The 26,927-nt window shown below is 43.3% G+C and overlaps 3 protein-coding genes across 10 annotated transcripts in view; 1 reads left to right on the top strand and 2 right to left on the bottom strand.

Moving 5' to 3' along the window:
* The first annotated feature begins 3,446 nt into the window (after positions 1-3,446).
* LOC125762086 (leucine-rich repeat-containing protein 20) lies at positions 3,447-15,352 on the top strand. 2 transcript variants are annotated; one of them, XM_049423839.1, is made up of 3 exons: positions 3,447-4,083; positions 13,707-13,850; positions 13,928-15,352. In XM_049423839.1, exons 1-3 carry the CDS (start codon positions 3,825-3,827, stop codon positions 14,260-14,262), a joined length of 738 nt encoding a protein of 245 aa, XP_049279796.1. In that variant the 5' UTR covers positions 3,447-3,824; the 3' UTR covers positions 14,263-15,352. The 2 variants fall into 2 exon arrangements, with proteins under 2 accessions (XP_049279796.1, XP_049279798.1); XM_049423841.1 differs by lacking the exon at positions 3,447-4,083 and adding an exon at positions 13,156-13,588.
* A 60-nt stretch (positions 15,353-15,412) lies between these two features.
* The window catches only part of LOC125762044 (GTPase-activating Rap/Ran-GAP domain-like protein 3), a 97,388-nt gene continuing 85,873 nt past the window's right edge, over positions 15,413-26,927 (bottom strand). For all 7 annotated transcript variants that reach the window (XM_049423761.1, XM_049423760.1, XM_049423758.1 and 4 more), the window contains 4 exons: positions 25,571-25,723; positions 24,200-25,115; positions 22,654-24,132; positions 15,413-16,956 (listed from right to left, as the gene is read on the bottom strand). In XM_049423761.1, coding sequence (XP_049279718.1) covers positions 22,865-24,132; positions 24,200-25,115; positions 25,571-25,723 — 2,337 coding nt within the window. In that variant the 3' untranslated portion in view covers positions 15,413-16,956; positions 22,654-22,864. The remainder of the gene's footprint in view (positions 16,957-22,653; positions 24,133-24,199; positions 25,116-25,570; positions 25,724-26,927) is intronic.
* LOC125765746 (uncharacterized) lies at positions 20,807-22,398 on the bottom strand. The gene is made up of 3 exons (XM_049431183.1): positions 21,282-22,398; positions 21,132-21,233; positions 20,807-20,838 (listed from the first exon to the last, which is right to left on the bottom strand). The coding sequence occupies exons 1-3, from the start codon at positions 22,396-22,398 to the stop codon at positions 20,807-20,809; spliced, it is 1,251 nt and encodes a 416-aa protein (XP_049287140.1).

Below are 26,927 nucleotides of genomic sequence, written 5' to 3' on the forward strand. Positions count from 1 at the left end.
CGTTTTTGAAAAGGGGGGAAAATGTGCAAGTGAAACGCTATACTGTCCACCCCCGAAAAAAAACAATAAAAATGCGTAACGCTTCGTGTGCTTTCGTGTTGCATGCCAGAACACGCACACACACACACAGGGATTCCCTTTCGTTTCCATTCCCATTTGTAATGCACCTTGCATTTTCATGTGCATTTTACGTTGTGTCTATCCGCATTTATGGCATAACTGGCGTCATTCTCGGTTTCGGTGTGTTCCCCCACCCGAATTTTTCAAACCAAAAGCCTCGCTGGCCACCCCAACCGCATGGAACCCATCTTTCCGGCCCTGCGATGTACACGCACTGGTCAGGAAAATTGGTGAGCCCCTAAGTAAATGTTGCAGCAGACTGCTTTAGTTTTACCAAGTGTTGTGTGGGACGGAGAGAGAGAGAAAGAGGAGAGAAGGGTTGAAAGAAGAATGTAATGGGTCCGTTACGGTGGCAAAGACATCGGTTAGCTTGGTTTTTCTGACCTCCCCTCACAAACACACCCCTAACCCAATGTTGAAAACCTATGGATTATGATGGTGAAGAAGCGCAAATAGACCACAACGAAAATGATTCACATTTTTTTTAATCTAATGGTACCACCGATTATTGGTTTGATTTCAAAGCGAAAAAGTGTATTGTGAATGCGAAGAAAGACAAAAGTGACAAGAGTTTCTTATTAGTGGATTAAAAATCCAATTTTTTGTTTACGACTGGTGGTGGGGAGATGCTAATCCAACCCAAATGTGTTGTTACATACAAGTCTTATTCAGTTTTCCCATTTAACTCTAAAAATTGGAAAAAATATTCCGATTAAAGCAAAATATTCAAAATATTGCCAGAAATGATTAAACAATAATGTTCGGAATTTTAAAACAACTCCCCCGGTATCACAAAGGAACATTTTCTCATCCAGTTTTCACCCTTCAAAACGCGACACAACGAACATCCTTGACATCTTGCTCGCGGGGCAAAACCCTTTTTTTATTCTACAAAAAAAAACCTGTGCAACCCAAAGACTTACCTTGACTGGGAACAAAGACTACACCCGCGAACGGGGAATAAAATTGGAAGCATTTCCTTAACCCTCGGTAGTTCGGTGGGTTCCAAAGGGGGGACTACACCCTCATCGAAGGGTGAGACTATTGATGGATGGAGAAAATAGATGAAGCATGCATGGTGCTCCATCCAGTGTTGACACTCCATTTCAAGGTATTCTTAGTTCAACTTGCTTGAACCCGATGCGTGATCCGGTTGAACTCGTTCTCGGGTAGAAAATTGGATGTGGGTGGGCTACCTTATACGAGCAGTCCATATGGTTCTGGGCCAGTGTTTTATGAAATTATAAACATTTGCTTTACGGAAAGGGAAGATTTTAAAGAGGAAGTATTTCGCAATAGAAGAGGGAAAACGATCTTCTACTTTTGAAAACGATTTGTAGAAATATGTTGTTCTGTTATGTTTATATACTTCCTTCAAAAATACAGGAAATTGAGAATATCTCCGTTGTTGTAAAATATATCTCACCCGCAAACACAATCAAGAAATGAAAATCATTGAACTTGTTTTATTACGATTATCTCACTTCGCCGTATCGTCCGTATTTTGAACTCCGATGTATCGTCTATCGTCCACAGTTCCGTGACATTCTCACATGTACAGCGAACCATTACCTTATCTTTGAAACGGACTAACAACAATCGCTCTCACCCAGTCAAGCACCGTCGGGCGAAGGGTAGAAAACGCATAGAAAACCCCAACGAATCACGCTACCCAAACAAACGGCCACAAACGTCATTTTATCAGATTTGTCACACGTCCCAATGCACTAATTAGTATATTGTTTGTGTCACCACCAACACCACTACTACTAGCCCAATTACTAAAACACACAGAAAAAACGCTTCCCACTACGCATGGCACGAACATTGCGCGGTATCAAACAAAGATCGCGATCAGGTTAGTGGTATTAGTGGAGCAAACCCCCCAACTTGTGATGTTCGCTTTTGTTTTCGTGCCATCTCTTTCGTGGTGCGTTGTTGCGTTGTTGCGGCTGGCGAGATGCGTGAGCTCAGCTGATCGACTACACTTTCTTCATTTCCGTCATCTTGCGCGTGCGCACCCCACTATACACGCTTGTCGCGTAGGTTTGAATCGACGCAAAAGTAGTTTGTTTTTCTTTCGCACTGAGCGGCTTTTTCCGCAGCGCAATTTTGTTTTTTTGTTATGCTGTTGAATAAGGGGTTGGGCATGAGGATGGGACAGGAGCTGGAGCAGTACAGTACGTGCTAGAATCGATCATGAACAAAGAATGGGTTTTCCTTTTCCTGTAAAAATGGACTCAAATTGAAATGGGGAAAATTCATCCGGATGAGCAGCTGCTGTCCTAATTTATGACAAGGAATGTCTTTGTGTTAGTAATTGCTTTCGTTTGCTAATGATGTTTTGATAACAAAGTGTAATAAATTAATCATTAAACAATACGAGTTACTTACTTTTACTTACAACATATAATTTTATTTCAAAATTTAAAATTTTTAATATTTGTGTGTGTGTATCCTTTATTAAAATTTACTTTAAAATTTAAATTCTTAAAAGAAATTATTGTGTAAAATCAATTCGAAACAAAGTGTGTATGGAATTGAGTTTAAATACTCACCAAATTGCGATGCACGAATTACGAATCCGGCGCAAAAATTTTCCATCCCCAAAAATGCGCAGTTTTCCATCTTCCATGTAACGGTGAAACACTTACAAGACGCCAACAAAAACATTCGCAAACAACGGCTGTTCTGGAACAACAAGGAACGATTGCTTTTGGTGGGGAGAAACCATTCCCCGTGACACAGCGGGAAACTGAGAGGGAAATGATTTTCCACCCCTTCGCATACAAATAACCCGGTCCCCCGGGATCCCGAAGGTCATTTCCTTGCGAATGTCTGGCGGGAAAAGGAGAACACTTTGGGTGGGGGAAAGTACACCACAGGCCAGAACTTGACGCTTTCTTTGTCTTTTGGGGGGTGGTGCAATTTTTGGAGAAGAAAGGAAAATATAAACAAATCTTTGTACGATGGACGGCGTGTGCGTGCGAGTGCTGTTGTTTAGTGTTTTCGGGGATAATTAATCGACACTCGTGCCTAGTTTACTAGTGCTTCGGAATAGCAAACAATGACAAAGTGGCAACGCGGACATAAGGAGAAAAAAACGGCGTCCGGCGTGGTGCATCATGACTGCACGATACCACCACCACCACATGCAACACATACTACCCCAGACACCGCATCGCACCGTACTGTGGCCGATTGTAAAGGGATGAAATGGGGGTGGAAAAAACGGGGTTGGATCAAGAGGGGGTTGGGGGGTTGAATTGCGCGGTGTTTTCGCCTGTCGCTTAACGGACGCGACGGACTGGCAGTGAATTGCCGTGCACGCTCGAGAGCAAAAATCATTCGCGTTCGGACAGTGGAACGGTGCATATCGGTTGCAGGTCGTGCAGCAGCAATTGCTTTAACTCACAAAGAACCAGCTACCCAGTTAGTGTAACAAGCGTACGGGAAAGCTAAAGTGTGTAGTCGTCTTTAGTGGAGCGTTTTTCCTGGTGATCAAAAGAGTGTTTTTTTTGCTCCTGTAAATTGCAAGTGTACCAAATCGATACAGTGCATTCTTTTGGGGTGATCTTTTTTGTGCGTTGAAGACTTCAGCTAACGGAAAAACGTGATTTGAGCATAGTGAAAGATCGTTTCATAGTTTTTTTTTGCATACGTGCAAAATCGAATAGCAAAAACACAACAAACAAAACATCATAATGAGGCCCCCAACGCATTTCGGTAACGATATTACCAACACCGAAGCGAACGGTGACGAACAGCAGAACAATAACAACAACAATAATGGAGGCGGCGGAAATGGAGGCAACAATGGCAACAATGGCGGAAGCAATACGGACTATATCGTCGAACGGTTGACGCAGATGGGTGCCACAATTAACTTCCCGAAGGTTGCCGGCCGTGGCATCATCCGGGTTGTTGAGCGCTGTGATGATGCGAAGGAGAACAACAATCTAGGTAAGAGGGGATCATCATCCCGGCCACACACATAGTTCTTAAGAAGGGTGTACTAAAGCTCGAGAAAGTGAGATAAATGTGTTTTTATCTAGAAGTAAGAAATACATTGAATGCGTTGTTTCTTCTAGAACTCTCATGTTATTTTTTTGGCGATCAAAGTATTTCAAAGCAATAGGAATTTTCACTCTTCAACACAATTAATTGAACGATCTACAATTAATAATTGATTCAAGTTATATAAATTTGTATCCATCGTCGGTTTTATCTTACACCACACGGCTTCAATTACTCATAAGTCTCAGGTCATGCTATAAATATGAACGATACTTGTTGTTGAGTCATGAGATACCGATCGTATTATCGAACAGGCTCTCCATTAGAACAGAGTTTAGTTGGAATGTTTGGAAAACAATGTTATATTTTATTTTATATCGCGAAGACATTGAAGACATTTACATGTTTTAATTTAAGCAATTACAAGGGCTTAAACGCAACCTTTGTACCTTTATTGAAACATTCTGTGACTGTGACATTTTTTGCGAATTTTTATGCCTTTTGCTAGCTTGAATATGTATTAGATCTGAATGTATGGATAAACTTATTGATATGTCTTAGTGATCAAAAAACCTTTAATCGTTGAAGTTGCTGAGCTTTGAAGAAGTACGCCATGTTGAACACCATCGATGACCGATGATCGTGATCTTTGCGAACATGTTTAATGGAGGCAAGTATTGAGAATCCCGTGTTATGCCGTATGCTGTTCTCCTCGCTATAGGACTTACACGGTAGTGCACTTAGTAGTTGTTACTATATTTTTATTGCACATTTTATAGCACATTCGTTGCTATACGATGTCATCCAAACCATGGTTGGGATGTAACGATACGTTTCGAGAACGTTATGGAGAGTTATTTAATCTCTGTAACGCTTACTACTGTTTGATGTTTTTGTTTTTGCCATCTCTCTTTCTCTTCTTTTTCAATATTTTAAAAGTGTTAACATTGGCTAAACAATTGGAAATTTAGCTAGTACATTAATTCAAACAACATTTCTGCTTTCACTAAGTTTTATATCTTATTGTAATGAACTTTAACGGTACTTGTTGAGAACGATTTAAAGTAAAATCAAATTTAGAAAATATTTCTTATGATATTTACTTTAATCACCCGCAAGATTTACCTGTTCAAAATGACCAAAGAACAACTTTTGTAGAGTACTTATTTTAAGTACTCTGCAATCATCAATTTAAGGGTTCTATTTATTGGAGAAATAAACTACAGACATCTTTTGCTGGTTTAATTTAAAATATCTTTTAATAATTGAAAAATTATTGAACAAAAAAGTTGTATTTAACAAATGCTCCACATACAACTTGAATCCTTCCCTGTCCAAAAAGCCCTACACGATCGTTGCATAAAGATACGTAAAGTAAAGCACGAACAGCGAACCCCAGGGCATGAAATTTCGTCAAAGCGCTTGTTGTTGTAGCACCGCTGATAGCACCGGTCCAACGTGGTTCGTTGCGTAGTTCGGTTGCGTTGCGCACCATCCATCCAAAGCCGCGTGCGATTGCGCATTGTGTGCGCGCGCTGTTCCAAAGACATTGGTGAACGGTGTGCGGCTGGGATTGAATTGGGCGATGTCGCTGGTGGTTCAAACTGGTCGGTTTGAATGATTGTTCTTTGGCTCGCGATCATTCAACCATCTCCTCGAACCACCACAGGAGGACAGGTGTTTTTGGAAGAGCGTGGCAGCAGGGAGGTGAGGTTCGCCTTTGGTTCGCCAATGTTGTTTTTGGAGCCACTGAACCACCCCGTAAGGGACGCACACATCAGGAAGGGGTGATGAGAGGGTTAGCTAAGCGGCTGTTTCCTAACCTAAGCACACGGGTGCTCTGGACGACAATTTTCGCGTGTGGTTTTTTTTCTCTCTCCTTCACTCTCTTTGTAAGACAGAAAAAAACGAAGAAAAAGGTACCCAATTTTTCTCATGCGTTTCAGTTTCGAGGTTAGTAGGCTTGGACTTTAAATTGGTGATCTTCACCAACGTCACGTCGCACCTTGCCTCGTTTGTTGTAGCGTGCGGACAGCTTTTACGGCCGTCGTCTGGCCGTAAGTGATTATCTTAGGAGGAGAGGGATTTTATGGTGCTGTAAACGCACCCTAATGGTAACGTGCAGACACAAGAGACGAACTGAGAGCCGAAAAATGTTTGATCGACATTTGGCCATTTGTGGGTTTTTTTCCTTTTTCTTTTGTTTCGAGAGTTGTATTTCCAACGAGTAAAGCACATTGAATGTGTTTTTTTGGATGAATTGATTCACATAAAACATGGTTGCTTCACTACGTTTTAATTATTTTTACCCTGTCCAAAGCAGCCAGATGTCGTAACCGTAATTAAATTGTAATCAAATGTGCAAATGTGCCAAAGATAAAAACACCAGTGAAAACGAAAAAAAACAACGAAAACGAAGGAAAGGAAATAGGAAGACTTCCGTTTTAGACTTGCTTGCATCCGTGGCCCTTACGATTACGTCGATGAAAATGAAAGTGAAATTCACAACAAACAACGATCCTCCTCGTACTCTCCCTCTCTTTCTCACAAATCCTCCTCAGAAGTCACAAATTTTCCCAGCTCGTCTGATCATGTTTGATCTTCAGCACGTGCACGAGAGACGATTCTGCATGAATCATTCGTTTCTTTTCTGGTGGGGAAGGGTAGCTGACCGGATGGTGGCCAGTCGGTTTCGTTGACCTAAAATTATCTTTCCCGAGCACCATCGCCATCAACGCCCGATCACTTTCCGGCACAACGATTGTGCATTAGTGGTCGATGTTCACGAAAGCTGCTGGTGTATAAACGTGTCCGTTCGCGCACCGTCTGTGATATGCATTAATTTATGTTGGATTATGATTATGCTGCGCGCTTGGTCGATCGTTTTGGGGCGTCGCAAAGCATTAGCATAACTGGGTCAAGTTAGACTGGAGCGGTTTTGGGGGGTACAGTTGGTGTGTAAATAACGTCCCATACAAGGGGATACGAAGCGTTTGATGTAACAACAGCTTGGTGTAACGAACTGAGTGGCAAAAGGCACACATTGAGTGCAAAATTCTTCTTTTTTTTTGCTCACCTCCCCCCCTGTGTATTTATAAAATTAACACAATCTCTTCCATCCGGTGATCAGGCATTAAATTTGTTTATTTACAAACAAATTCCATATTTCACCCTTTTTACCCTCAACGAAACCAACGAACCCCTTTGGCTTGCTGGCACATTATGTACGGTTGCATAATAAAAAAAAAACAAAAAACCAACATTTTTCATCGATTCAATGCGAAACGCTTTCGTTCGCTACTGTTAATTCCTGAGGGCAGGGAATTTTTTTTCAACCTCTTTCATTTTGCCTTTTAACAAAAACGCTACCGCGTGTTGTTGTTTGTTGGGGAGGGTTTCTTGTTGTTGTATTCCTTTACTTCCATGGCGCCTTCCTTCTTGAACGAAGGCTTCCTGATTTGCTGCGAGTGGCCGTAGCGCCGCACACCGAGTGCGAGGTCAGCAGGCTTGATCATTGATCTTTGGGATCGGGCTTTGGCTAGTAGCGGTAGCGACAGTCAGAATTAGCCCTTTTAAGGTAAAAGCAACCCCATAAACACACACATTCGAGTCGGGGTGGTATGGTAATGTGTGTCCAGCATGTTGAGTGGAGAAGAAGTTCGTGGCAAGACTCGTTCGAGATGTGGCATAAATCGTGATCGTACGTTAGTAGATATGTATTTTTGTTGTATTTTTGTATGCCTGAACAACTCATAATTCATCGCAATTCGTACAAAGGAATAACCCCACAAAAGGTACTCCTCAAACACCGGCCCGAGAGATGCATACCGGTAAGGGTGAAAGCCACAGAACCAATCCAACGCGATACGGTCGTTGCTGAGCGTATGACACATGTCTACGCCGATTAAGACATCTCTATGCGAGTGAGTCGTGCACGTTGCCGTCTTCCAGTTTTCCATTTATGGATTAAAGTCGCAAAAGAAAAGAAAACGATCACGATTGATGTAGTGTGGCGCTGCATGATTTATGATGATGAGATGCGGCACATCATCAGACGAAACCTGTGCACCTGTTCTTTTGGGGATTTAAGGGCAAATGGAATGGGAAATTAAAATTACATAGTTTACCGCCCTTTTTCACGTTTAATTCTTTTGTATAAAACTTCCATGGAAAAGGGAAAATATTTTACATATTTCATTCGAACTCTACTAACCTAAATCGACACTGATGAATTGCTGTACTTACCGGCATAAGGCACAATTATGCTGTAATGTTTCTGATTTATCTCAATTATTTAATCTTTCTCTTAATCATCGAAATCGAATCTTGGCCACCTTTAATTTCCTACAATTTGTGCACCTTTTAATGTGATGTAATGCTGCAAAGTATGTTACGAGAGTACCTGAGCAATACGACTACGGGTGTCATTCGGAGACATCAAAAGAAACATTTTTCTTTCCGCGATTCCGAAGGAAACAGAAGCAAACTAGCGTGAATGAATCAATAATTGTAAATTGCGATAATAGTTGCATTTATTAACAAATCGAAGTTTAACTTTTTACTCCAGAAAACCACTGTACGGACCACTTTTCCCATACCTGTTTAGAAGATGAGAAAAGAGGCAAAAACGAAACATCCATCTAGGTTAAACAGATGGGAACGACACAAATGAGGCAACGAATGTATGTTTCCCCATCGTTCGATTGTTTGTGACTTTCCCTTGCATTCGACCACAATGCATCGTGCATGTGCATGGCGCTCCAGATTGAGGGCCGTCGGTACTGCACGTTTCTCCGCCATGCACATGCACCCTTGCATAATGCCCTCTGAACTGTCGGTGCGCAATCAACGACGGAAAAAACTGTGCCGATTTTTCCACAAAACCCCGCTTAAGTTTATATATTTATTGACATACTGTAAGCGCACACCAGTAAGCGCAAAACGATCGACCACCGTTTGCAAGCGATCGACGAAAATCGAACGGTTGAATAAGTGGCTTACGCGCCGGGCGGGGGTAATACTGCTTTTCCTTCATTTTCCGTCAGTTCCGAGCGCACGAGTCAGTGTTTCACTAAAGACGAATGAAAAGTGAAACAAAAAGAAAAACACCCGACGGTGGGCGCACATTACATCAGCGAGAAAGTAAAAGCATCAAAACAAAACGGAAAACTCAAACCACCCCCCACCAACCGGGGGTGCCTCCTGAGGTGTGGCCTAGTTTTCCTGACGTGGTCGCATGATAAAAGGGCGTTTTAGTTTGAAAAAGTGAGACGTTTTCCAACCGCTTGGGTGTGCAATAGTGTCGGGTCACAACGAATCAAGCGCGGCGGTGACCTTAAACTACTTGGCTGCTGTTTTGTGTTTTGTTGTTTCGGTACAGTTAATTAGTTTTATTTTAGCAACTTAAAACAAAGAAGCGCTTCTTTTTTCGCTATAGATTTGTTTCTTTGGCTTCTTGCAGTTGCAACGAATTTTAGTGTTTTCATAGATCGATTTTATTGTTGTTTTCTCAATGAAGAAAGCAACTAAACAAGGCGCTTGCTATAAAAATATGTAAAACAGTTTAGTTTGCTTCAATTGAGGACAATCGACTGTTTTTTTTAACTTTATTGCAATTCAAGTGTGTGCAAACTGTTCATAAAGCTATGAAAGCTTGATAATATAAAATGATTTCAACTGTTGTTAGTAAATACGTGTTTCAGTTTGCCAATTTCTGTGATGTATAAACTATATATTATATTTTATTTTATTTGTTACTTGTTTCCTCTTTTATTTACCTACTTATTATTACTTATTTAGTTATTTTATTTGTCTTAGCACCTTAGGTCTTCGTTAATGTATTTATGTATTTATCATTTAATTGATTCTAGGTTTCTAAAGGATTAATTCTTAACACAATAATATTAAATTTTTTGTTTATTTTTCAAATTGGGAAAATTTTTAGAAAAGATTCAATAATCTGTCCTCAAAATGTGAAGATCATATTTGAATTATCGGGCAGTAGTTATCACATTTCCATAGCTTGGATTCTCGAGTTCAAGCAAGGCAGTTACAGCCCTTTCTGGATTATTTTCAAATAAAACTAAAATATGTAACAATACTCGATAAACAGTTAAAGAAATGAAACTTTTTCCCAAGAATTAAAACACTATTAAAACATTGTCCAAACATTCAACTTTTGTACCAAAAACCGCTCAACAAACGTGACACGGTCATACGATACAATGTCAATCGCTCGTGAATATCGCGTAATTATTCACAAATGCCGCCAGACGGGAATTGTTTGGTCAATCTTAAGTAACGCTTTTGCAGCGTTATCTGATCATCAGTCTATCCATTACCATGCATGATCATGTACACGATCGTGTTTGGCACCGGGACAACCGGTGGAAGCGAGATGCCATTTTCTCCCTATTAATCAAACCTAATCAACAAAAACGCATCGCTTGCATCGGTGCTAAGGATGAACCGTACGATGGAAATGCGTGATGTCTTAACTCACTGCCAAACGTTTCCCTCCGCGTCACGGTGTCACGCGTCCCCAGATCAGTTGTGGTCGTAATCGCGATTTTGACCATTTTGAGCGATTAAATCAACACGGTTTGGTGCAATTTGCTTTAAGTCACTTTCCCCTCCGTTCAGATTGAGTCGGTAAATTTAAATTCCCGCCTGTTTTTTGCCCAACCATCGTCTCGTGCCTGAAGAAAAGTGTGAACGAGCTTACGATAATGCTAACACACTTCCATGAAGATTCATATCTTTTTGCAGTAATGAAAGGTAAAATCACCTAAGTGAAATCCTTTACACGCATATTATGTTTTCCTACTTCACACTCTGCGTTGTAGCATAATTTCATAAGTTAACTGTGATTGTGCCATCATACGATTACACGCTTAAATTACAACCAAAAAAAAAGCGGGAAAAGCGTCCGTCCAGACCTCTTCAGTCAAGCAAAAACAAACATGAAAGTGTGCCTCATTGCGTTACGACACATGCATTAACAATATTCAGGTCATGTTTTATAGTTAAATGTATTTAATGCATGTAGCAACCTTCACACCTACCATTTCCCGCCAGCTGATTGATTGAATATTGTTTTCCCTTTTTCGATGGAAAATCCCCTGTTTTCGCTCATTTCGTTTTCATCGCAGAAAGGCAACAAAAACACACACAACAACCCTCATCATGCCGCCGGAGGAAAAGCCGTCTTTGTGTAGGGTTTATTGTGCAAAAGAGAAAGAGAGAGAAAAACGAACAAAAAAAATGGTGCAATAAACGACATTTTACGCATTGGAATAACCGGCCAGAAGGTTTGCCAATTTGCATTTGCTCTTGCTGAACGCCGTAATGGGAAGAAAAAGATTTCCCGTGTTTGTGTAAATAAACTCACCCTCGGGACGGATCTTTGTGCGTCGTTTTCCCAGTTTGGCACCGATTTCGGAAGAAAATTCCCTCGTTACGCCGCTTGGCTCTTTTCCTCCACTGGTTGATGGGAGGGAAATTTTGCACTTTGTGTGGACTCTGTCCCCGGGCCAGTCTAGCTGTCTGTTAGTGACGATGGTTCGTTGTCGTGTGTACACACACCGCTAACAGCAGCGGTGATTTATGAATTTTCCGGTGAGCGACCGATCGGATTGCGCACTTGCGGAAAAACCCTCATGCGCGACGATCGACCTCGGTACGGTCTTTGACGCAGCATCGGTAAAATGGGTTTTCCACTGACTCGTCAAAAAAAAATAAATAAATAAGTGAAGCTAGTAATTTCCACAGCAATGCATCTAAGCATGGAAACCATTTTCACCGTCCTTTCTATCCAGTGCAATGTGCGCGTGTGCGTTATGCGCGTTCGTGTAAAATTCGCCTGCATTTCGGCGCACGTGGAACCACGATCATTAGCACGTGGTGATGTAATGGTAACGATGCAAATTGAAAGAGGCTACACACTACTACCGCAATGGCGGCGGCAGGGTGGGAACAACAATTTGAAGCATAGCGATCGATTTCGATGCTTCGATGGATCGATGGATGGAAGATGGCGAACGCCAACATCCTGCTTCATGGCCGGTACATTTTCATCATTGTTATGTTTGTTTGGCGCGTTTCCGCTTTATACCATCAACAGACTACCACTTCCGACTGGTATCTGCTGTTGAGTGGAACAACAACACGTCTCAATACGCTTTTTCATTACGCCGCACGTTTCTCAACTCGGGCCATAGCGTCAGATTCAGATTGGATATGGTTTTCTTTTCCTCCGCCATATCTTGGCCGGATTCAAAATGATGCGCCATCGATTGCGCCGGATACGAAATTGTATTACGCGCCGATGATAGAAAGCACGCAGTATTACGTTATCGCAAAGTATCATTAGTTCATCGTTGCGATCCCACTCGAAGCGTATTCTCTTCTCAAGTGCAACGCGAAAAACAGCGTCTTAGGCGACCTGTGACAAAGACTCCGACTTGTCTGCTGTATTGTATGGTGGTAAACAAGTGTACGATGGCAAATTACGCGCCAATCAACTCGTTCGATATCGGTAGCAAATGGAAGCTGATAACGCACGAAATGCCTCGATAGATTATTTCGTTGAGGAAACAGAGACCGAGAAGCGCTGAACCGTGAATGTACATTTGCGCTTTGTCTAGATCGTGTAGCAATGAATTTTGCTTCCGTTTATTGTTGGGCTAGATCAGTGTGATTGGCGCATGTGCACGAGCGTGTTGCAATATAGGTCAGCTTTTGTGCTTGATAAGAAGATGTAATAAAACATCTATCCATGGTTTAGTGTTCGATAAAGTGATACAAACTAATGCATAGAACTAATGCAATCGTTATTTTAGTACAAAGGCTTTCTGACAAGACCAAAATTTCATAAAAGAAATTATTAATTTTCCAACACAGAAATTTATCAATTCAAAACGATGTAAAACGCTTCACCGCTGATTCAATCTGAACTCGTGAACCTACCGGTATATCCACTGAAGCGTTTCGGATCGAAATGACAGTTAGCGTGTTTATTTCCGTACCAAAATCATCTGTGCAAATGTAAACAAACCTGTTGGTGGGAAATTCGTTTTCTAATTCAGCTATTTTAAGCATTTATTTTTAGACTAATTTTAAGGGTGAAATTGTAGAAATTGTAACAAAAAAAGTATTGTATGCTTTGGACACTTTTGAATGATTTTTGACAATATTTTTCATTCATGAATTGCATCATTTAAATAAAGTAAAAGTTCCTCGTCTGATCGGTTTAGTGGGTGGTGAAGTCAGTGCTATTTTTAGTTACATTCTACTTTATTGCTCAAGTCGGAGTGCCCGGTTCTTTTTTCGTAAAATAGAAACCCTATTGTGATACATTTACGTAGGTGAAGTGATAAACTAAACGTAATGGCATCGTTTGTGGCGAAAGTTGTAAACCGGTGTGAGGAAGCATTAGAAACAAAGAATTTAAGTATGATTCATCATTTATATCTTATCTATGAGCTTAAATGATAGTTATTTAATCATTCTTCAGCACTTTGAAAAGTGTATTTTTTTTCTAATAAACGTATTCCATTACCTTTTTGCAGATCTTTCCGAATGCGAACTGATCCAGGTGCCCGATGCAGTGTACCATCTGATGAGACACACCGAGCTGAAGACGTGCGATTTGAGCAGCAATGTGATTACAAAAATATCTCCCAAATTTGCTGTCAAGTTCAGCTTCATCACAGGTAAGAAACACGTACAGCTCCATCGATCTACGTACTCGCATAATACAAATTCATATGCTTCCTCCTCCGATTCGCAGATCTCAACTTGTCACACAACCAGATGGCTCGACTACCGGACGAGCTGGCCGATCTGCACTCGCTGGAAATGCTGGACATTTCGCACAACACCTTCATCACACTGCCTGCCGTCGTGTTTAAGATGCCAAAGCTGCGAGAACTGAAAGCCAACAACAACGCCATCATCGACATCGATCGGGACGAAATAATCACGTCCGATTCGCTCGAGGTGGTCGATCTGCGGCACAATCCGCTTACCCCGATGTGTCACGATCTGCTCAAGCATGCCGTCGTTTCGTTCCGGATCGAGCTATCGGAGCGAGAGAAGGAGGATTGGGAAGATTTGACGATTTGAAACGCGTTTCCCATTTTGATGCGTATGTTTTACGCATACAAAATCGATTGCTTTTCCTGCCTTCAAACTTGTAGCTTTAGCCGCAAATTGAGCGACGCTCGGTGCGCAGCGGAGATGTTACCGCGGTATTTTCTAGCTAGCTAGCCAGCTAAAACCCGATCAACCCGGACACGCTCTATAGGATGTGTGTGCGTGTGTATGTTGCGTGTGTGGCGGCCTTGATCTTTGTACACTAGATTTAAGATTGGAAAAGTGTGTTGGGCGTACGCAAACCCAGTGCTACTTATATATTACTAACCTTCTTATAAGCACCGCCCGGTCGGTAATATTCTGAATTGTACTTAAGCAAAGCTGTATTATACAAAACGTACTCATTAACCTGTGTCTAGCGTGTAAGGCAATCGTATCAGCCTCTCTGCTCGTGTTGCGCCCCCCTTTCTACTTGTTGGGAAAGGGATGTATCCTGACGTCGGTGCTAGATTTCTTTTTGTACAACTTTTTGTACATGGGAGGAGATTTTGATCTAGTCATTAGTCATCAGCGGACGTGAATGTAGTAGAAATGGGTCAAAATTCATCTCAACCGCAAACAGTTTCGGTTTGATTTTAGATCGAAAGCAAGAAAAACAAGAATGAGGAAATTTACTAGACAGAGGAAAAGAAACATTACTAAAACTCCAACCGAGAGAAAGATTGAAACAGGGAAAAAGAGAACGAGAGAGAGAGAGTAGAGCTGCATAATGCGCTAGGTTCTAATTTATGATGCTGATCATAAACGAGTGATATTAAATAAGTCAATTTGTGTACATGTAAAACCGTTCTCTAGATAAGGCCGAAAAGGATAACGAAACATAGCTTGCTTGTTGTTTTGTATCAAATTGTTAAGGTACATAAAAATTCATTTTCTAGCAAAATTCGAACAAAGCTCGTACGGATGAAGAAGCCCTGTGCATTGGGAACGTGGTATTGTTTCAGACCCTTTTTGAAGCATATCAACGAATGAGTGCAATAGTTACAGCATGTAAACGTTTTAAAGACCTTACAAAATGACACGACAGAAAAGGATAATAAACTTGTGCTTTGATTAATAAGCGTTTTTGATATGATTTTTTGGTCATCACAAAAAATAGGAAAACACCAAATGCCAACCGTAAGTCGCTCAACTAAACTAAAACCCTTTATTTGCTTTGTCTGTGGTTCGCTTGAGTGGACACACTCATCACCGACACCAATAAAACTGTGACCTTCCCTTTCGCATCCCAGTTGTGGGCCAACGGATGTAGGCGCTATAGTGAATTGTAAATAAGTAGCATAGTAATAGTTCTAGCAAGTAAATACGGTTTCGGTAATATGTGCGTTTGTTTCTCTCTTTGGTTTGCATCATTTCAACGATGTAACGATATAGCTTTGTTTGTGTGTTGTCTAGTTTTATCAAGTTTCGTGTACTTTTGTCTGTATTGTTTTCCATTACTATCCATTTTGTTTTATGTATACAACACTTCCAGCATCATTCGACGGATCGGACGTGATAGATTCCAATGTGGTAGAGGACACAACTTCTAGATAGAACAACTCTCCCTACTCAACATGTTTTAGTTTTGTTTTGCTTTGTATATCGTTTACTAACATTAATCTGGTTTATGTGTTTTTCTTTTAAATTTCACAGCGCAAGAAAACAGGGAAACAACATGCCGCCTGTGTGTGGGAGTGTGTGTGTGTGAGTTTGTAATATTATTTTGGAGGGGCTTCACCAGAGAAGATAAATAGATAACGCCGGCGTTGCTCTTCTCTTCCAGGTGTCTTTGTGTGGAGCTGAAACATCCGACAGGATCAAACCAATGTATTTTTGTTTTTGGTTTATTGTTTCTTTGGGTGTGAAGGACAGTTCTTTCTGTGGTTGATCCTGTCATAGACATGTGTATATCATGATTTCTCTTTATATATGTATCCTACTTAATATTTGTGATGAGCACTAGTTCAAATATGGCGGCAGCTACACTGCTTATCTGCTTGTACATAAAACACTTTTCTTCACGCTTCCTCAACCACGCCTCCGTGAGCTTCGGCCACGTCAATTTCCTAATCAACAGTCTGCCATTTTTTACTGTCCTTTCATTTGCGATACCGTGTTTTTTATAGTATTAGTTATCCTGCTAGTATGTAGTGTGTAACTCGGTTATTTAGTGCTACAGTAATTCAGTTAGTAATTATCGATAATCGAACAACACGTTCTCACAATCGCCGGTCGATATTAGTGTGTTCCCACGTCCCAGCCGTCAACCATACTTCGCAGCTAAAAATACTCAACACAAGAAATTGTTTTGGTTCGGATGTTCCAACGCTCGCTGGTGAACGTGACCAATTCAAGGGGCTCAGTTGAATTGATCCTTCCCGACCTAAGGAAAAAAGGTGCCAGCATCGAAACCGAACATCGGAACCATGAACCATTTCAAAAACTCTAACGGCGGACGGGATAAACGACCGTCCACCATTCCCAAATGTGGTGAATGCGATGAACACGAACAACGCTGCAGCAAGTGTTGTCCTCCCCCAAACATGACACGATAAATCAGTTCCATGTATGCCCTGCTTTAAGGATAATGGTTTGCGCTTAGATTTTAGACCTTCCTGCTACTACATCTCAGTACAGTATAACGTGATCACGATCACCGCCTTTTTGCGCAATTTTGCTTACCTAATGATTAGCTCAGTTGTTTTATTCACGTTTTTTAGTTCACAAGCGCGTGTTTCTTCCGCCAGGTTCACCGGAAGCTTCCTTTTTCACTCTAACCTTAGTTTGACTTTTTTTTTGTTTTGACGTTTCAGCGTTTCTAACGTCAGACGTCCGCGTGACGTCTGAGTCAGTTCAAAATCTTCGTTATAACGTCTTAGTAACGAACATACTGGCCCCTTCAGACTAGCTCTGAACTATTTCCTTCTCGTCCGTAACAGGTAGTAAACAGACCTTAGTGACAGGCCGCTTGTAGCGTCCGGTAGGTGTTTGAACTGTCACTACGCGAGTGATCCCGTCGGAGCCTGGATGTAGTTGAACGATTCGAGCAATTGGCCAGTGCATTGGTTTAGTGTTGTCTTCTTAAAGAATTACTAGCTGGCCTTCCTTCAGTTTTACAGCAGGCTTCAACCACTTTGTTCGGGATTGGAGGGTAGTGAGATATTCGTTAGACCATCGTTTCCACATATGTTGATGGAGTTGCTGGACCAACTGCCATTGTCTCAGTCGATTCATCGGGATGTTTTGGTAGTCAGCATCTGGTAAGGCCGTTAAAGCCTTGCCCGTTAGAAAATGACCTGGAGTCAGTACTTCGTAGTCGGAAGAATCGTCAGTAAGTGGCACTATTGGTCGAGAGTTGAGGCAGCATTCAATCTGGCACAGCAACGTATGCATGTTGTCGTACGATAGAGTAGTTTTTCCTAAAACTCGGATGAAATGTTTCTGTGCAGAGTTGATTGCAGCCTCCCACAACACACCGAAATGAGAAGCACGTGGTGGGTTAAAGTGCCAACGAATACCTTGAGAGTTGCATTCTTGAATGATTCGTTCGCGAAAGCTGTTACTAGACAGAAGGGCCTTGATTTCGTTGGCAGCCCCGACGAAATTTCTCCCGTTGTCGCTATATACGTCTGAGCTTAAACCGCGTCGAGAAACGAATCTGCGAAAACACTGAATGAACTTCGCAGTGCTGAGGTCGGCAACCAGTTCTAAGTGTACGGCCTTTGAAGTGAAGCACACGAAGACTGCGACGAATGCCTTTACAGGAGCAGCTCGTCGATGTGGTGGAGATAAGGTGATCGGACCCCAATAGTCAACGCCAACGATTGAAAATGGGCGACTTGGAGAGACTCTGGATGACGGAAGCTCAGCCATGAATTGTTGAATTCTGGATGGACGAGCTCGACAACAGATGATGCATTGGTGAACGGTGCGACGAGCCAAAGATCTGGCTCCGATGATCCAGTATTTTTGCCGTACAAGCGTTAACAATAACCGGGGAGCAGCATGGAGATATTTAAGGTGATACTCACGCATAATCAGCACAGCAATTCGATGAGATGAGGGAAGTAGTATCGGGTGCTTACTATCATACGATAGAGCGGCGTTTGTAAGGCGACCACCGATTCGCATGATGTTGTTGGACGATATAAACACGTTGAACCACTTAAGAGGAGAGCTCGATGACACAGTTCTACCATCCTTTAGTTGATTCCATTCCCTTTTGAAGAATTGCTGCTGAATCGTGCGAACAATGTAGTGTTCAGCTTCTCGAAGCTCATCTACACTGAGCTGAGATACAGTGGATGTTGAAGGTTTGTGCCTGTAGCCAATCACACGACGACAATATGCTACTACTCGGAGTAGCTGCTGGTAGGATGAGCGACGTTCGATGATCTCATCTATAAATGAAGTCTCTGCAGTAGAAGACATGCCAACAGCGGTTGGTTTTGTTGATTTTGCTTCTGTCATGATTTCGGGACATGAAGAAGGGAGAGGTGCAGGTTTTGGCCAGTCATCGGAATGTTTCTGCAACCATGATGGACCCTGCCACCATAATTCGTAATCGATAAGCACATCTGCTGATAGGCCTCGAGAAATGCAGTCAGCAGGATTTTCCACACCGGCGATATGATTCCAATGACATCCACTCGTTGCTTGTTGGATTTTGGAAACACGATTACCGACGAACGTATTCCACTTGGATGGAGATTCTTTGATCCAGCTCAAAGCGACTGTGCTGTCCAGCCAAAAGTAACAATCGGCCTTGATATCCAATGCTGTATGTATCTTCGAATACATTTCTGAAGCTAGCAATGCTCCGCAAAGCTCTAAGCGCGGAATGCTTTGCACCTTGAGCGGAGCTACTCGTGACTTAGCGGTAATTAATGATACCTGAATTGAACCGTCTTTATCCGTTGACCGCAGATATGCACACGATCCGTACGCCACCTGGGACGCGTCTGCAAATATGTGGAGTTGAATAGAAACGGGTTCAGGCAGCAAAATGCAGCGACTGATGCGTAGCTGATTTAAGACAGGCAGCTTGGATTGGAAACAAATCCATTGCATCCGTTGATCTTCAGGCAGTTCGTTATCCCAATTCAGGACGGCACCGGAATCAGATTTGAGTGTCCACAGACGTTGCAGAAATATCTTCGCGATAGTGATAACTGGACCGACCAATCCGAGAGGGTCAAATAACCGTGCTATTGATGATAGTACAGATCTTCTTGTAATCACAGCTGGCTGGAGCGGTGAAGGTATCTCGATCTTGTAGCGTAATGTATCCGAATTCGGTTCCCAGTGGAGTCCTAATGTTTTTATTACTTGATCTCGATGAAGATCTACCGACGTATCGATTGCTTGATTTTCAGGTGAAATGTGATGAAGAGCAGTTATCTTATTCGAAGCCCATTTCCGAAGCTCGAAACCTCCTTTATGTAGAAGCGTGGTAAGCTGTTCGATGAGCTGAATAACTTCGGCTACTGAGGAACCACCGGAGAACAGATCGTCGACGTAAAAGTCCTTTTGAAGGACTGACGCTGCTTCAGGAAAGGCTGATCCCTCATCGACTGCTAGTTGAAGCAGCGTTCTTGTAGCTAGAAATGGCGCGCACGCAGTACCGTATGTCACGGTACGTAGCTCATGTGTTTCCAACGGCTGATCAGGAGCGGGCTTCCAGATTATCATTTGAAGCGATGAGTCTCTGGAATCTACCAATATCTGGTGATACATCATTTTAATGTCCGCTACGATCATTACCTGATGTTTTCTAGCACGTAATATGATGGAACGTATATCTTCCTGGATGGTGGGACCAACCATCAATGCGTCGTTTAATGACGGCCCACCTGGTGTCGCGCAGGAAGCATCAAACACTACACGCAGTTTGGTCGTAGTAGAATCTTCGCGTAATACGGCGTGATGAGGAAGATAATATCGCTTTCTTCCAAACTGTTCAATGTTGTCTACTCGCTGCATGTGCTCAAGAGTGGAATATTCGTCGATGAATTGTTTATATTGGGTTTTTTGTTCCGGATGTTGGTTAAGACGACCTTGTAAGGAATAAAAACGCCGAATAGCTGTCTGACGATTATCAGTTAGCTTGTCTAGAACCTTCTCCTTGACAGGCAATCGTACGATGTAACGTCCCTCTGGAGAACGTTGAACATTTCGTAGAAAGTGTTCTTCGCAGTTTCTTTCTTCAGCTGAAAGTGACGAGTTTGGAGTGTCTTCTTCGATTGACCAGAATCTTTCAATCATGTTTTCAATCTGCACGATGCTGGTCGTTGCGAAATTCACGGTGATGGTGTGGTTCTGTGCAGCTGCAGATTTAGAAGATGACCCTGAAACAACCCAACCGAGCTCTGAGTTGATAAGCGTTGGAAGATTGGGCCCGAGTGCTATTCTGCCCGGCAGCTTGAACAAATCGAAAAATACTCCTGCACCTATTAGTATATCAATTTGACTTGATGTGAAGAAAGCTGGATCTGCTAGATGAAGGTTAGGAGGTATGTTCCATGATGAACAATCAATGCGAGCGGTAGGGAGGTCGATAGTGACCTTTGGTAGGATAAGAAATTCGGTGTCAATAGAGTATTGACCTACGCGCGATCGTAATGTTGCGGTGAATTTTTGTTTTGCTTGCGTTAATGCGTGGCCAATTCCGGATATGGGAAGATATGTTCTTTCACGACGAACGTTCATGCGTTGCGCAAAACTTTCGGTTATAAAACAGCACTCGCTTCCGGAATCTAAAAGCGCACGCCCGATGTGTTCACGTCCGATTTCGTCAACAAGAATGACGACTGCAGTAGCAAGCAGCACTGGCTTGTGTGATTGACTTGATGACGTACAGCTAATCGACTCGACACCCGGTGCATTCGATGATGAGGGTGGAGGATTCGTGTTACGGTTCGCGAAAGTAGGACGATGTTGGTTGTTACCACCAGCAGAACCTGTAGAAGAATGACATAATTGAGTGTGATGACGACTACCACACTTACGGCAATTGCTTGATGATTTGCAGTTGTTGGAGACATGCCCGGGTCGCAAACAGTTCCGACATAGTTGACCGTTTCGAACTATGGTTTCCTTGTCTGCTAAGGGTAGTTGGCTGAACTGCACGCAAGAGTAGATGAGATGATCTCCTTCACAAGATGCACATTTACGGTACGACTTGGTAACGGTGTTGCTGGCTAGTGGACGTTGGATGCCTTTCTTGGGAGTTGGAATCTCTGCTTTTGCTGGTATCTTGTCTAGCACTAAGGCCCGTCGTAGGATGAAATTTGTTAATTCTGCAAAGCTTATCTTGACATCCGAAGAAATGTGTTCTTCCCAATCTCTGCGAGTCTTGGGATCGAGACTGCGGCTCAGCATAAAGACAAGCAAAGTGTCCCAATGCTCCGTTGGTTCACCAAGCTGTTTCAATACCTTTACGTTGATTCCAAATTTCTCCACCAACGTACGAAGTTCTGCAGCCGACTCTCGCTTCAGTGCCGTGTATTCGAAAAGTTGCTCGACATGTTTGGCCTTTAGTCTGTTAGGATCATTGTAATGCTTCAGCAGCAGCTCCCATGCGATGGAGTAGTTTTCCTCGCTGATGCTTATGCCTTGAACAAGTTGTAAGGCCGTGTTGGTTAGTGACACGCGAAGATAATGAAATCTCTGGATGTTTGACAGCCCTGGCGCGTTATGAACCATTGACATGAACGAGTCATGAAAGTTCAGCCAGTTTTCGTATTTGCCGTCGAACACAGGGAGTGATAATTTCGGAAGGCGCATCTGTGGAACCGCAGGTGTGGAAGATGAAGTTACCGGAAGCTGCTTAACCTGTTGTTTGACCTCTGACGAGAGGAAACTGTATGCTTGGTAGTACAGCTGCTCCATCTCTGCATATACGGTGAGGTTTTCGTTGTATCCTTCCTCATCGCTTGCATCGAGTTGTTCTTGGATGGCTTCCACCTTTGACCACAACGCTTCTAGGTGTTTAAAGCGCACTTCCACTTCACCACTTTGAGTATCGCGGTTGTAATCGATGCTGAACGTGGCAAGTGCGTTAAGCGATGCGCCGTGCGTTTTTAGGGTTTGTTTAAAACCTTTAATCCGACGTGCTTCGGCCATTGTACTTAAGAAACTTGAACTGCCGTATGAACAATCCGGTTCGAAGGACCAATGATTAGCTCAGTTGTTTTATTCACGTTTTTTAGTTCACAAGCGCGTGTTTCTTCCGCCAGGTTCACCGGAAGCTTCCTTTTTCACTCTAACCTTAGTTTGACTTTTTTTTTGTTTTGACGTTTCAGCGTTTCTAACGTCAGACGTCCGCGTGACGTCTGAGTCAGTTCAAAATCTTCGTTATAACGTCTTAGTAACGAACACCTAACATCAACAAAACGCATGCGCGCTTAATGATGAAACCATTTGCTTAGTGTTGTAGCCTTAGTATATATGTATATGTGTGTGTGTGTGTCTTTGTGTACTGAAGATCGTCTTGTGAAGTGTAGTAGCTTCCCGATTTACACCTTCCTAAAACAGTCAGTGGCAGCAAGAGATGCGTGTATATCTGGTCGAATGGATCGATGCTCCCCGTTTACAGTGGCGTTAGGACCGAACTGCACAGCTCATCCTGCTCGTGCTTATCCTTCATGCTAAGCTCCTGCAGATCCTGCTGGATCTGATCGAAGATGCTTAGCGTTGGTGGAACGCTCACCTCGGTAGCCTCCGCAAGCTCACCGTGCGATTCATCCGACGGTGACATACCATCCTCGTCCTCCTCGTTGGAGGACTGCAGCTGACGGACACGCTCCTGAGCACTTTCACTCGGTCGAGTTACGACCGCAGCCGCAATGGCCGCACTCGGATGCATCTTGGTAGCGATGGCTGTCGGCTTTTTGGCAGGATCATTGCTTGGATAGTGATAATGATGCGACTGGACGTGGGTACCGGTCAGGTTCGTCAGCGGTATACGGTAGATGCGCAACGGTTTGCTGTTGGAGGATCCGTTCGACGGTGACGTTTCGCCTTCGTTCGTTTGCGATTTGCCCAGGTTCAGCGTGGGCTGCCGGATGAAGGATTTACGCGTCGGCGAACTGGGCGATGTACCCTTCACGATCGTGCTATTACGTGGCGAGTTCGGCGGCACGGACGCCTCCCCAAAGTGTCGACAAAGGTCCTTAGTGTTTGGTAGCGGTTGAGCACCGAAATGTTTCGCCAAATCTTTGCTACAGGTTGTCGTCGGTATGGAAAAAGACGAACCGGCTTCACCGTACGAGTTGCTCTTGGATATAGGTCGCTTCAGATCGTCCACCGAGAGCGTGACCTCCTTAGGCTTGCTGACTTCCGACTCAGGTTTGGGGTTTTGTAATGATTTTGCGCGCTGAATCTGAGGTGTGGTTAGTCCACCACCACTCGTTTCCTTGCTGGGTTCGGACTGTTCCGACTCTTGGGTCGGTGCGGGAGCACCTGAAGAATTCTCCTCATCCGAACTCAGTCTACTGCGTCCCGGGCTCGTAGATGAATCATCCTCAGGCACGACCCGACTCTCCTCGATCCTGGGTTTGTTCATCTGCTCGTGATCTTCCGCATCGAGACCACGCAGTTTGGCACCTTTGGGAATGAACTCGGGAGCGGTCGTCACGAAGAAGATATCCTTCTTGGAAGTAACCAGCTGCAACTCGGCCATCGTAACCGTGTGCACCAGATTGCCATTAACCAGCAGCCGGATCTCCATCGTATCCGGTGTAAACGCAATTATGTACGGAAACGCACAAACAACCGAAGATGGTGGCGTATTAAATTGGAAGTCAAACTCGGTACTGTTGTTACATTCCTCCGAAAGCTTCTGGAAGTGACAGGTATCTAAAAAAAGAGAAATGACCAAATGTAAACCCCAAAACAAGCAAGAAACGGTAACGGCAGAACTCACGATTGTAACACAGCAGCAGCTCAGTGTCTTGACCGTCGTAAAGATCAAGTGCGGCCACAAGATGTGTTTGGGTACGCTTCAAAGTATCCGTTTCGTGCAGCTTCGTCGCATGCCCCGTCAGCTCGGACACTATCTCAAAGTGATGGCGATAACCGACACATATAAGCAGACCCGCATTAGGACAGGATCCCTCCAAAATCGTCATGATCGTCGGTGAATCGTGCAGATGAATCTCCTTCAGAAACAGAAACCCTTCCACCGTATCATTGTCACTGTTCGGACACCAGGACGTCCAGGCTGCCGTGTGTTTCCACTGGTAGATCAATAGCTTTCGTCCAACGGCTACAGCCATTCGCAGATGTGCCTCACCCGCACGTGATATCGCGTACAGATGGCAACCGCGCGTTTTCTCGATCCTCCGCTCCTTCACGTCTATGCGCGATCGCTGCACCAATCGATCGTCCGAAAACTCGTTCAACCGAAACACATGTATCCGGTGGCCATCTTTCTGGAGTGCAGATCCACCGCGTACGAGCATAATGCCATGATCTTCCACCACGTTCAGTTGCTTCACGCAGAGCGTCTTGTCGAATACGACCCGATGCGTTTGGTCCTCCTTGATGAGATATGTACCTTCGTCTGAGGCGAGAAATAGTTGATCCTGGCCCCAGCTATCCCCGACCAGGTCGTTCCGTGGTTGGAACGTTGGATAGAAACAGTGCGGTTCCCAGGGTGGACGCTTGAAGACTGTACCGGCCGATGCGATACTGGTCGGAGCATCACCCCGCACGATGGCTTCCAGCTTGAGTGCTTGACCGATACGTACAAACTCCACCTGGCGGGCGTCTTCCTTTAGCTTCGAGGTGCGAGGTGCATCGTAAAGAACTTCGGAAAATGCTCGTCTATTAAGCATATTCTGGAAGCGATCAAAAGAACAACAGCACATGTTAGCAACAGTTGACACGGTACAAAGCTTTTCAACACTTTGAGCTTTTCCAAACATGGCATCTTAATAGAGACTGAGATCTTAATTGAGCAACAGAAAAGGATTAATTGCCTCGTTTGTTTGCACAGCAAACAGTGGTCCTGTCAGACTTGCAGAATAACTGCCCTTTGGCAGTTGGGAAAACAAAGATCTTACACATTTGGAAAGCTCGAATCTTCTGCTGGACAATGTAAATGTTAAAGCCCATCCTACCGAGGATGGCATTTGAAAAATAAACAATGCATACGAGCCCAATGATATATTCACCGGACATGGACGTATGTTTTCTTTTCTTCAAGCCATTTAACCGACCGGCAAAGGAACCTATGGCAGGGCATTTCACCGTGTCGGACATGAGAAAACATCACAGCACCTACCATACTTACCATTTTATTGTCGTGCACATACTCTTCGTACAGATCCTTTATCAACATTTCCAGCGTCCGTTCACGCTTCCTTGCAAAGGTCGGCGTTTGAAAGGTGGCCTTCTCGCCGTTGATCAGCTTCACCAGCAGAAAGTCCCGGAAGACGGCCGGATCCTGGTTGTGCCGTAGTACCATGGTGGCCATGTTTTGACGGTCAATGAAATTGGACATTACCGTCCCGGTCGGGTTTACGATGATGGAAACGGATAAGCAAGAGAGCAAACGGATAAGGGGAAGAAAAACGTTGGTCTAGCGAATGGTATGAAGTTGTGTTGGTTTTGTGTTTTTATTTCCTTATTATTTTATTTATTTCTAGTGCCTATCATCTTTCCAAATGGTCAAGCAGGGACCATTTCGTCATTTTAATAGCTTTATGCTGGAGAAAGTTTCGTATTCACAGTATACAGTTAAATGTACCTTTGTTTTTCGATAGTTTAAGAACAAACTGTTATACAACTGTTATACACACTACCAAATATGGTCCGACGAAAGATTGTGTAGTTCGTTTCGTTCGTTTCTAAAAAAAAATGTTATTTTTTTCTCAGCTAAAGCTTATCCATAAAATCATATTTGCATGTCAAAAACCACCCTTAATTTTCCCTCGAAAAAAAAATACTTGTAGCTTCGGCAACGCTAGAAATCCTGAAACCCTCGACGGTATTATGGTTTGTTTGGGTCCATCGAGGATTCGAGTTTCGGTACGCTATTTTTCATTTGCCGTTTCGTTCCTTCCGGTGAGCATTTCATATCCATTTACACTCACAACCGACTCCCCAAGCTCTCCATCCTCCAGGCCGGGGCAGTCGAGAAGGATAGCAAAAGTCGGATCGCTCGCGGAAAGGTTCCCATTATCGTTTTGTTGCGTCGGCGTTTGACCTGTTTCATTTTTTTTTTATTGTTCATCTTTCGACGTCCTTTGCCAAGCTTCATAACGAAGCTCGTCCGCTAAAACGACAATAATCCATAATAATCCATCCAGGTCTCCGTCCATCCGTCGGCTTGGTTGACTTCACAGACGGATTGTCGGGAGGTTTGGGCATACCTACCCCTTACCCAGTGGGCAAAAACCTTCGCATACTGTAGGTGTCTGTCAATTTGTTGCGGTTTATTTTATGTTTCCTGTCCTGCCTACGCCATTAAATTCGGTGAAAGGCGTTGGTGCTACGTTCGAACATTTCTCAGGAACGTAACGATTTACTAGTCACGTGATGCGTAGTATACTCCCCAGTGACGTTGTTTATGAATGTGCTGTTTAAGTCTATTTACGAGACAGACGCGTATACACACGCTAACACCTTTGTAATTATTGAGAGGACAG

Source organism: Anopheles funestus, chromosome 2RL (genome assembly GCF_943734845.2).
Source record: "Anopheles funestus chromosome 2RL, idAnoFuneDA-416_04, whole genome shotgun sequence".
NCBI lineage: Eukaryota > Metazoa > Arthropoda > Insecta > Diptera > Culicidae > Anopheles > Anopheles funestus.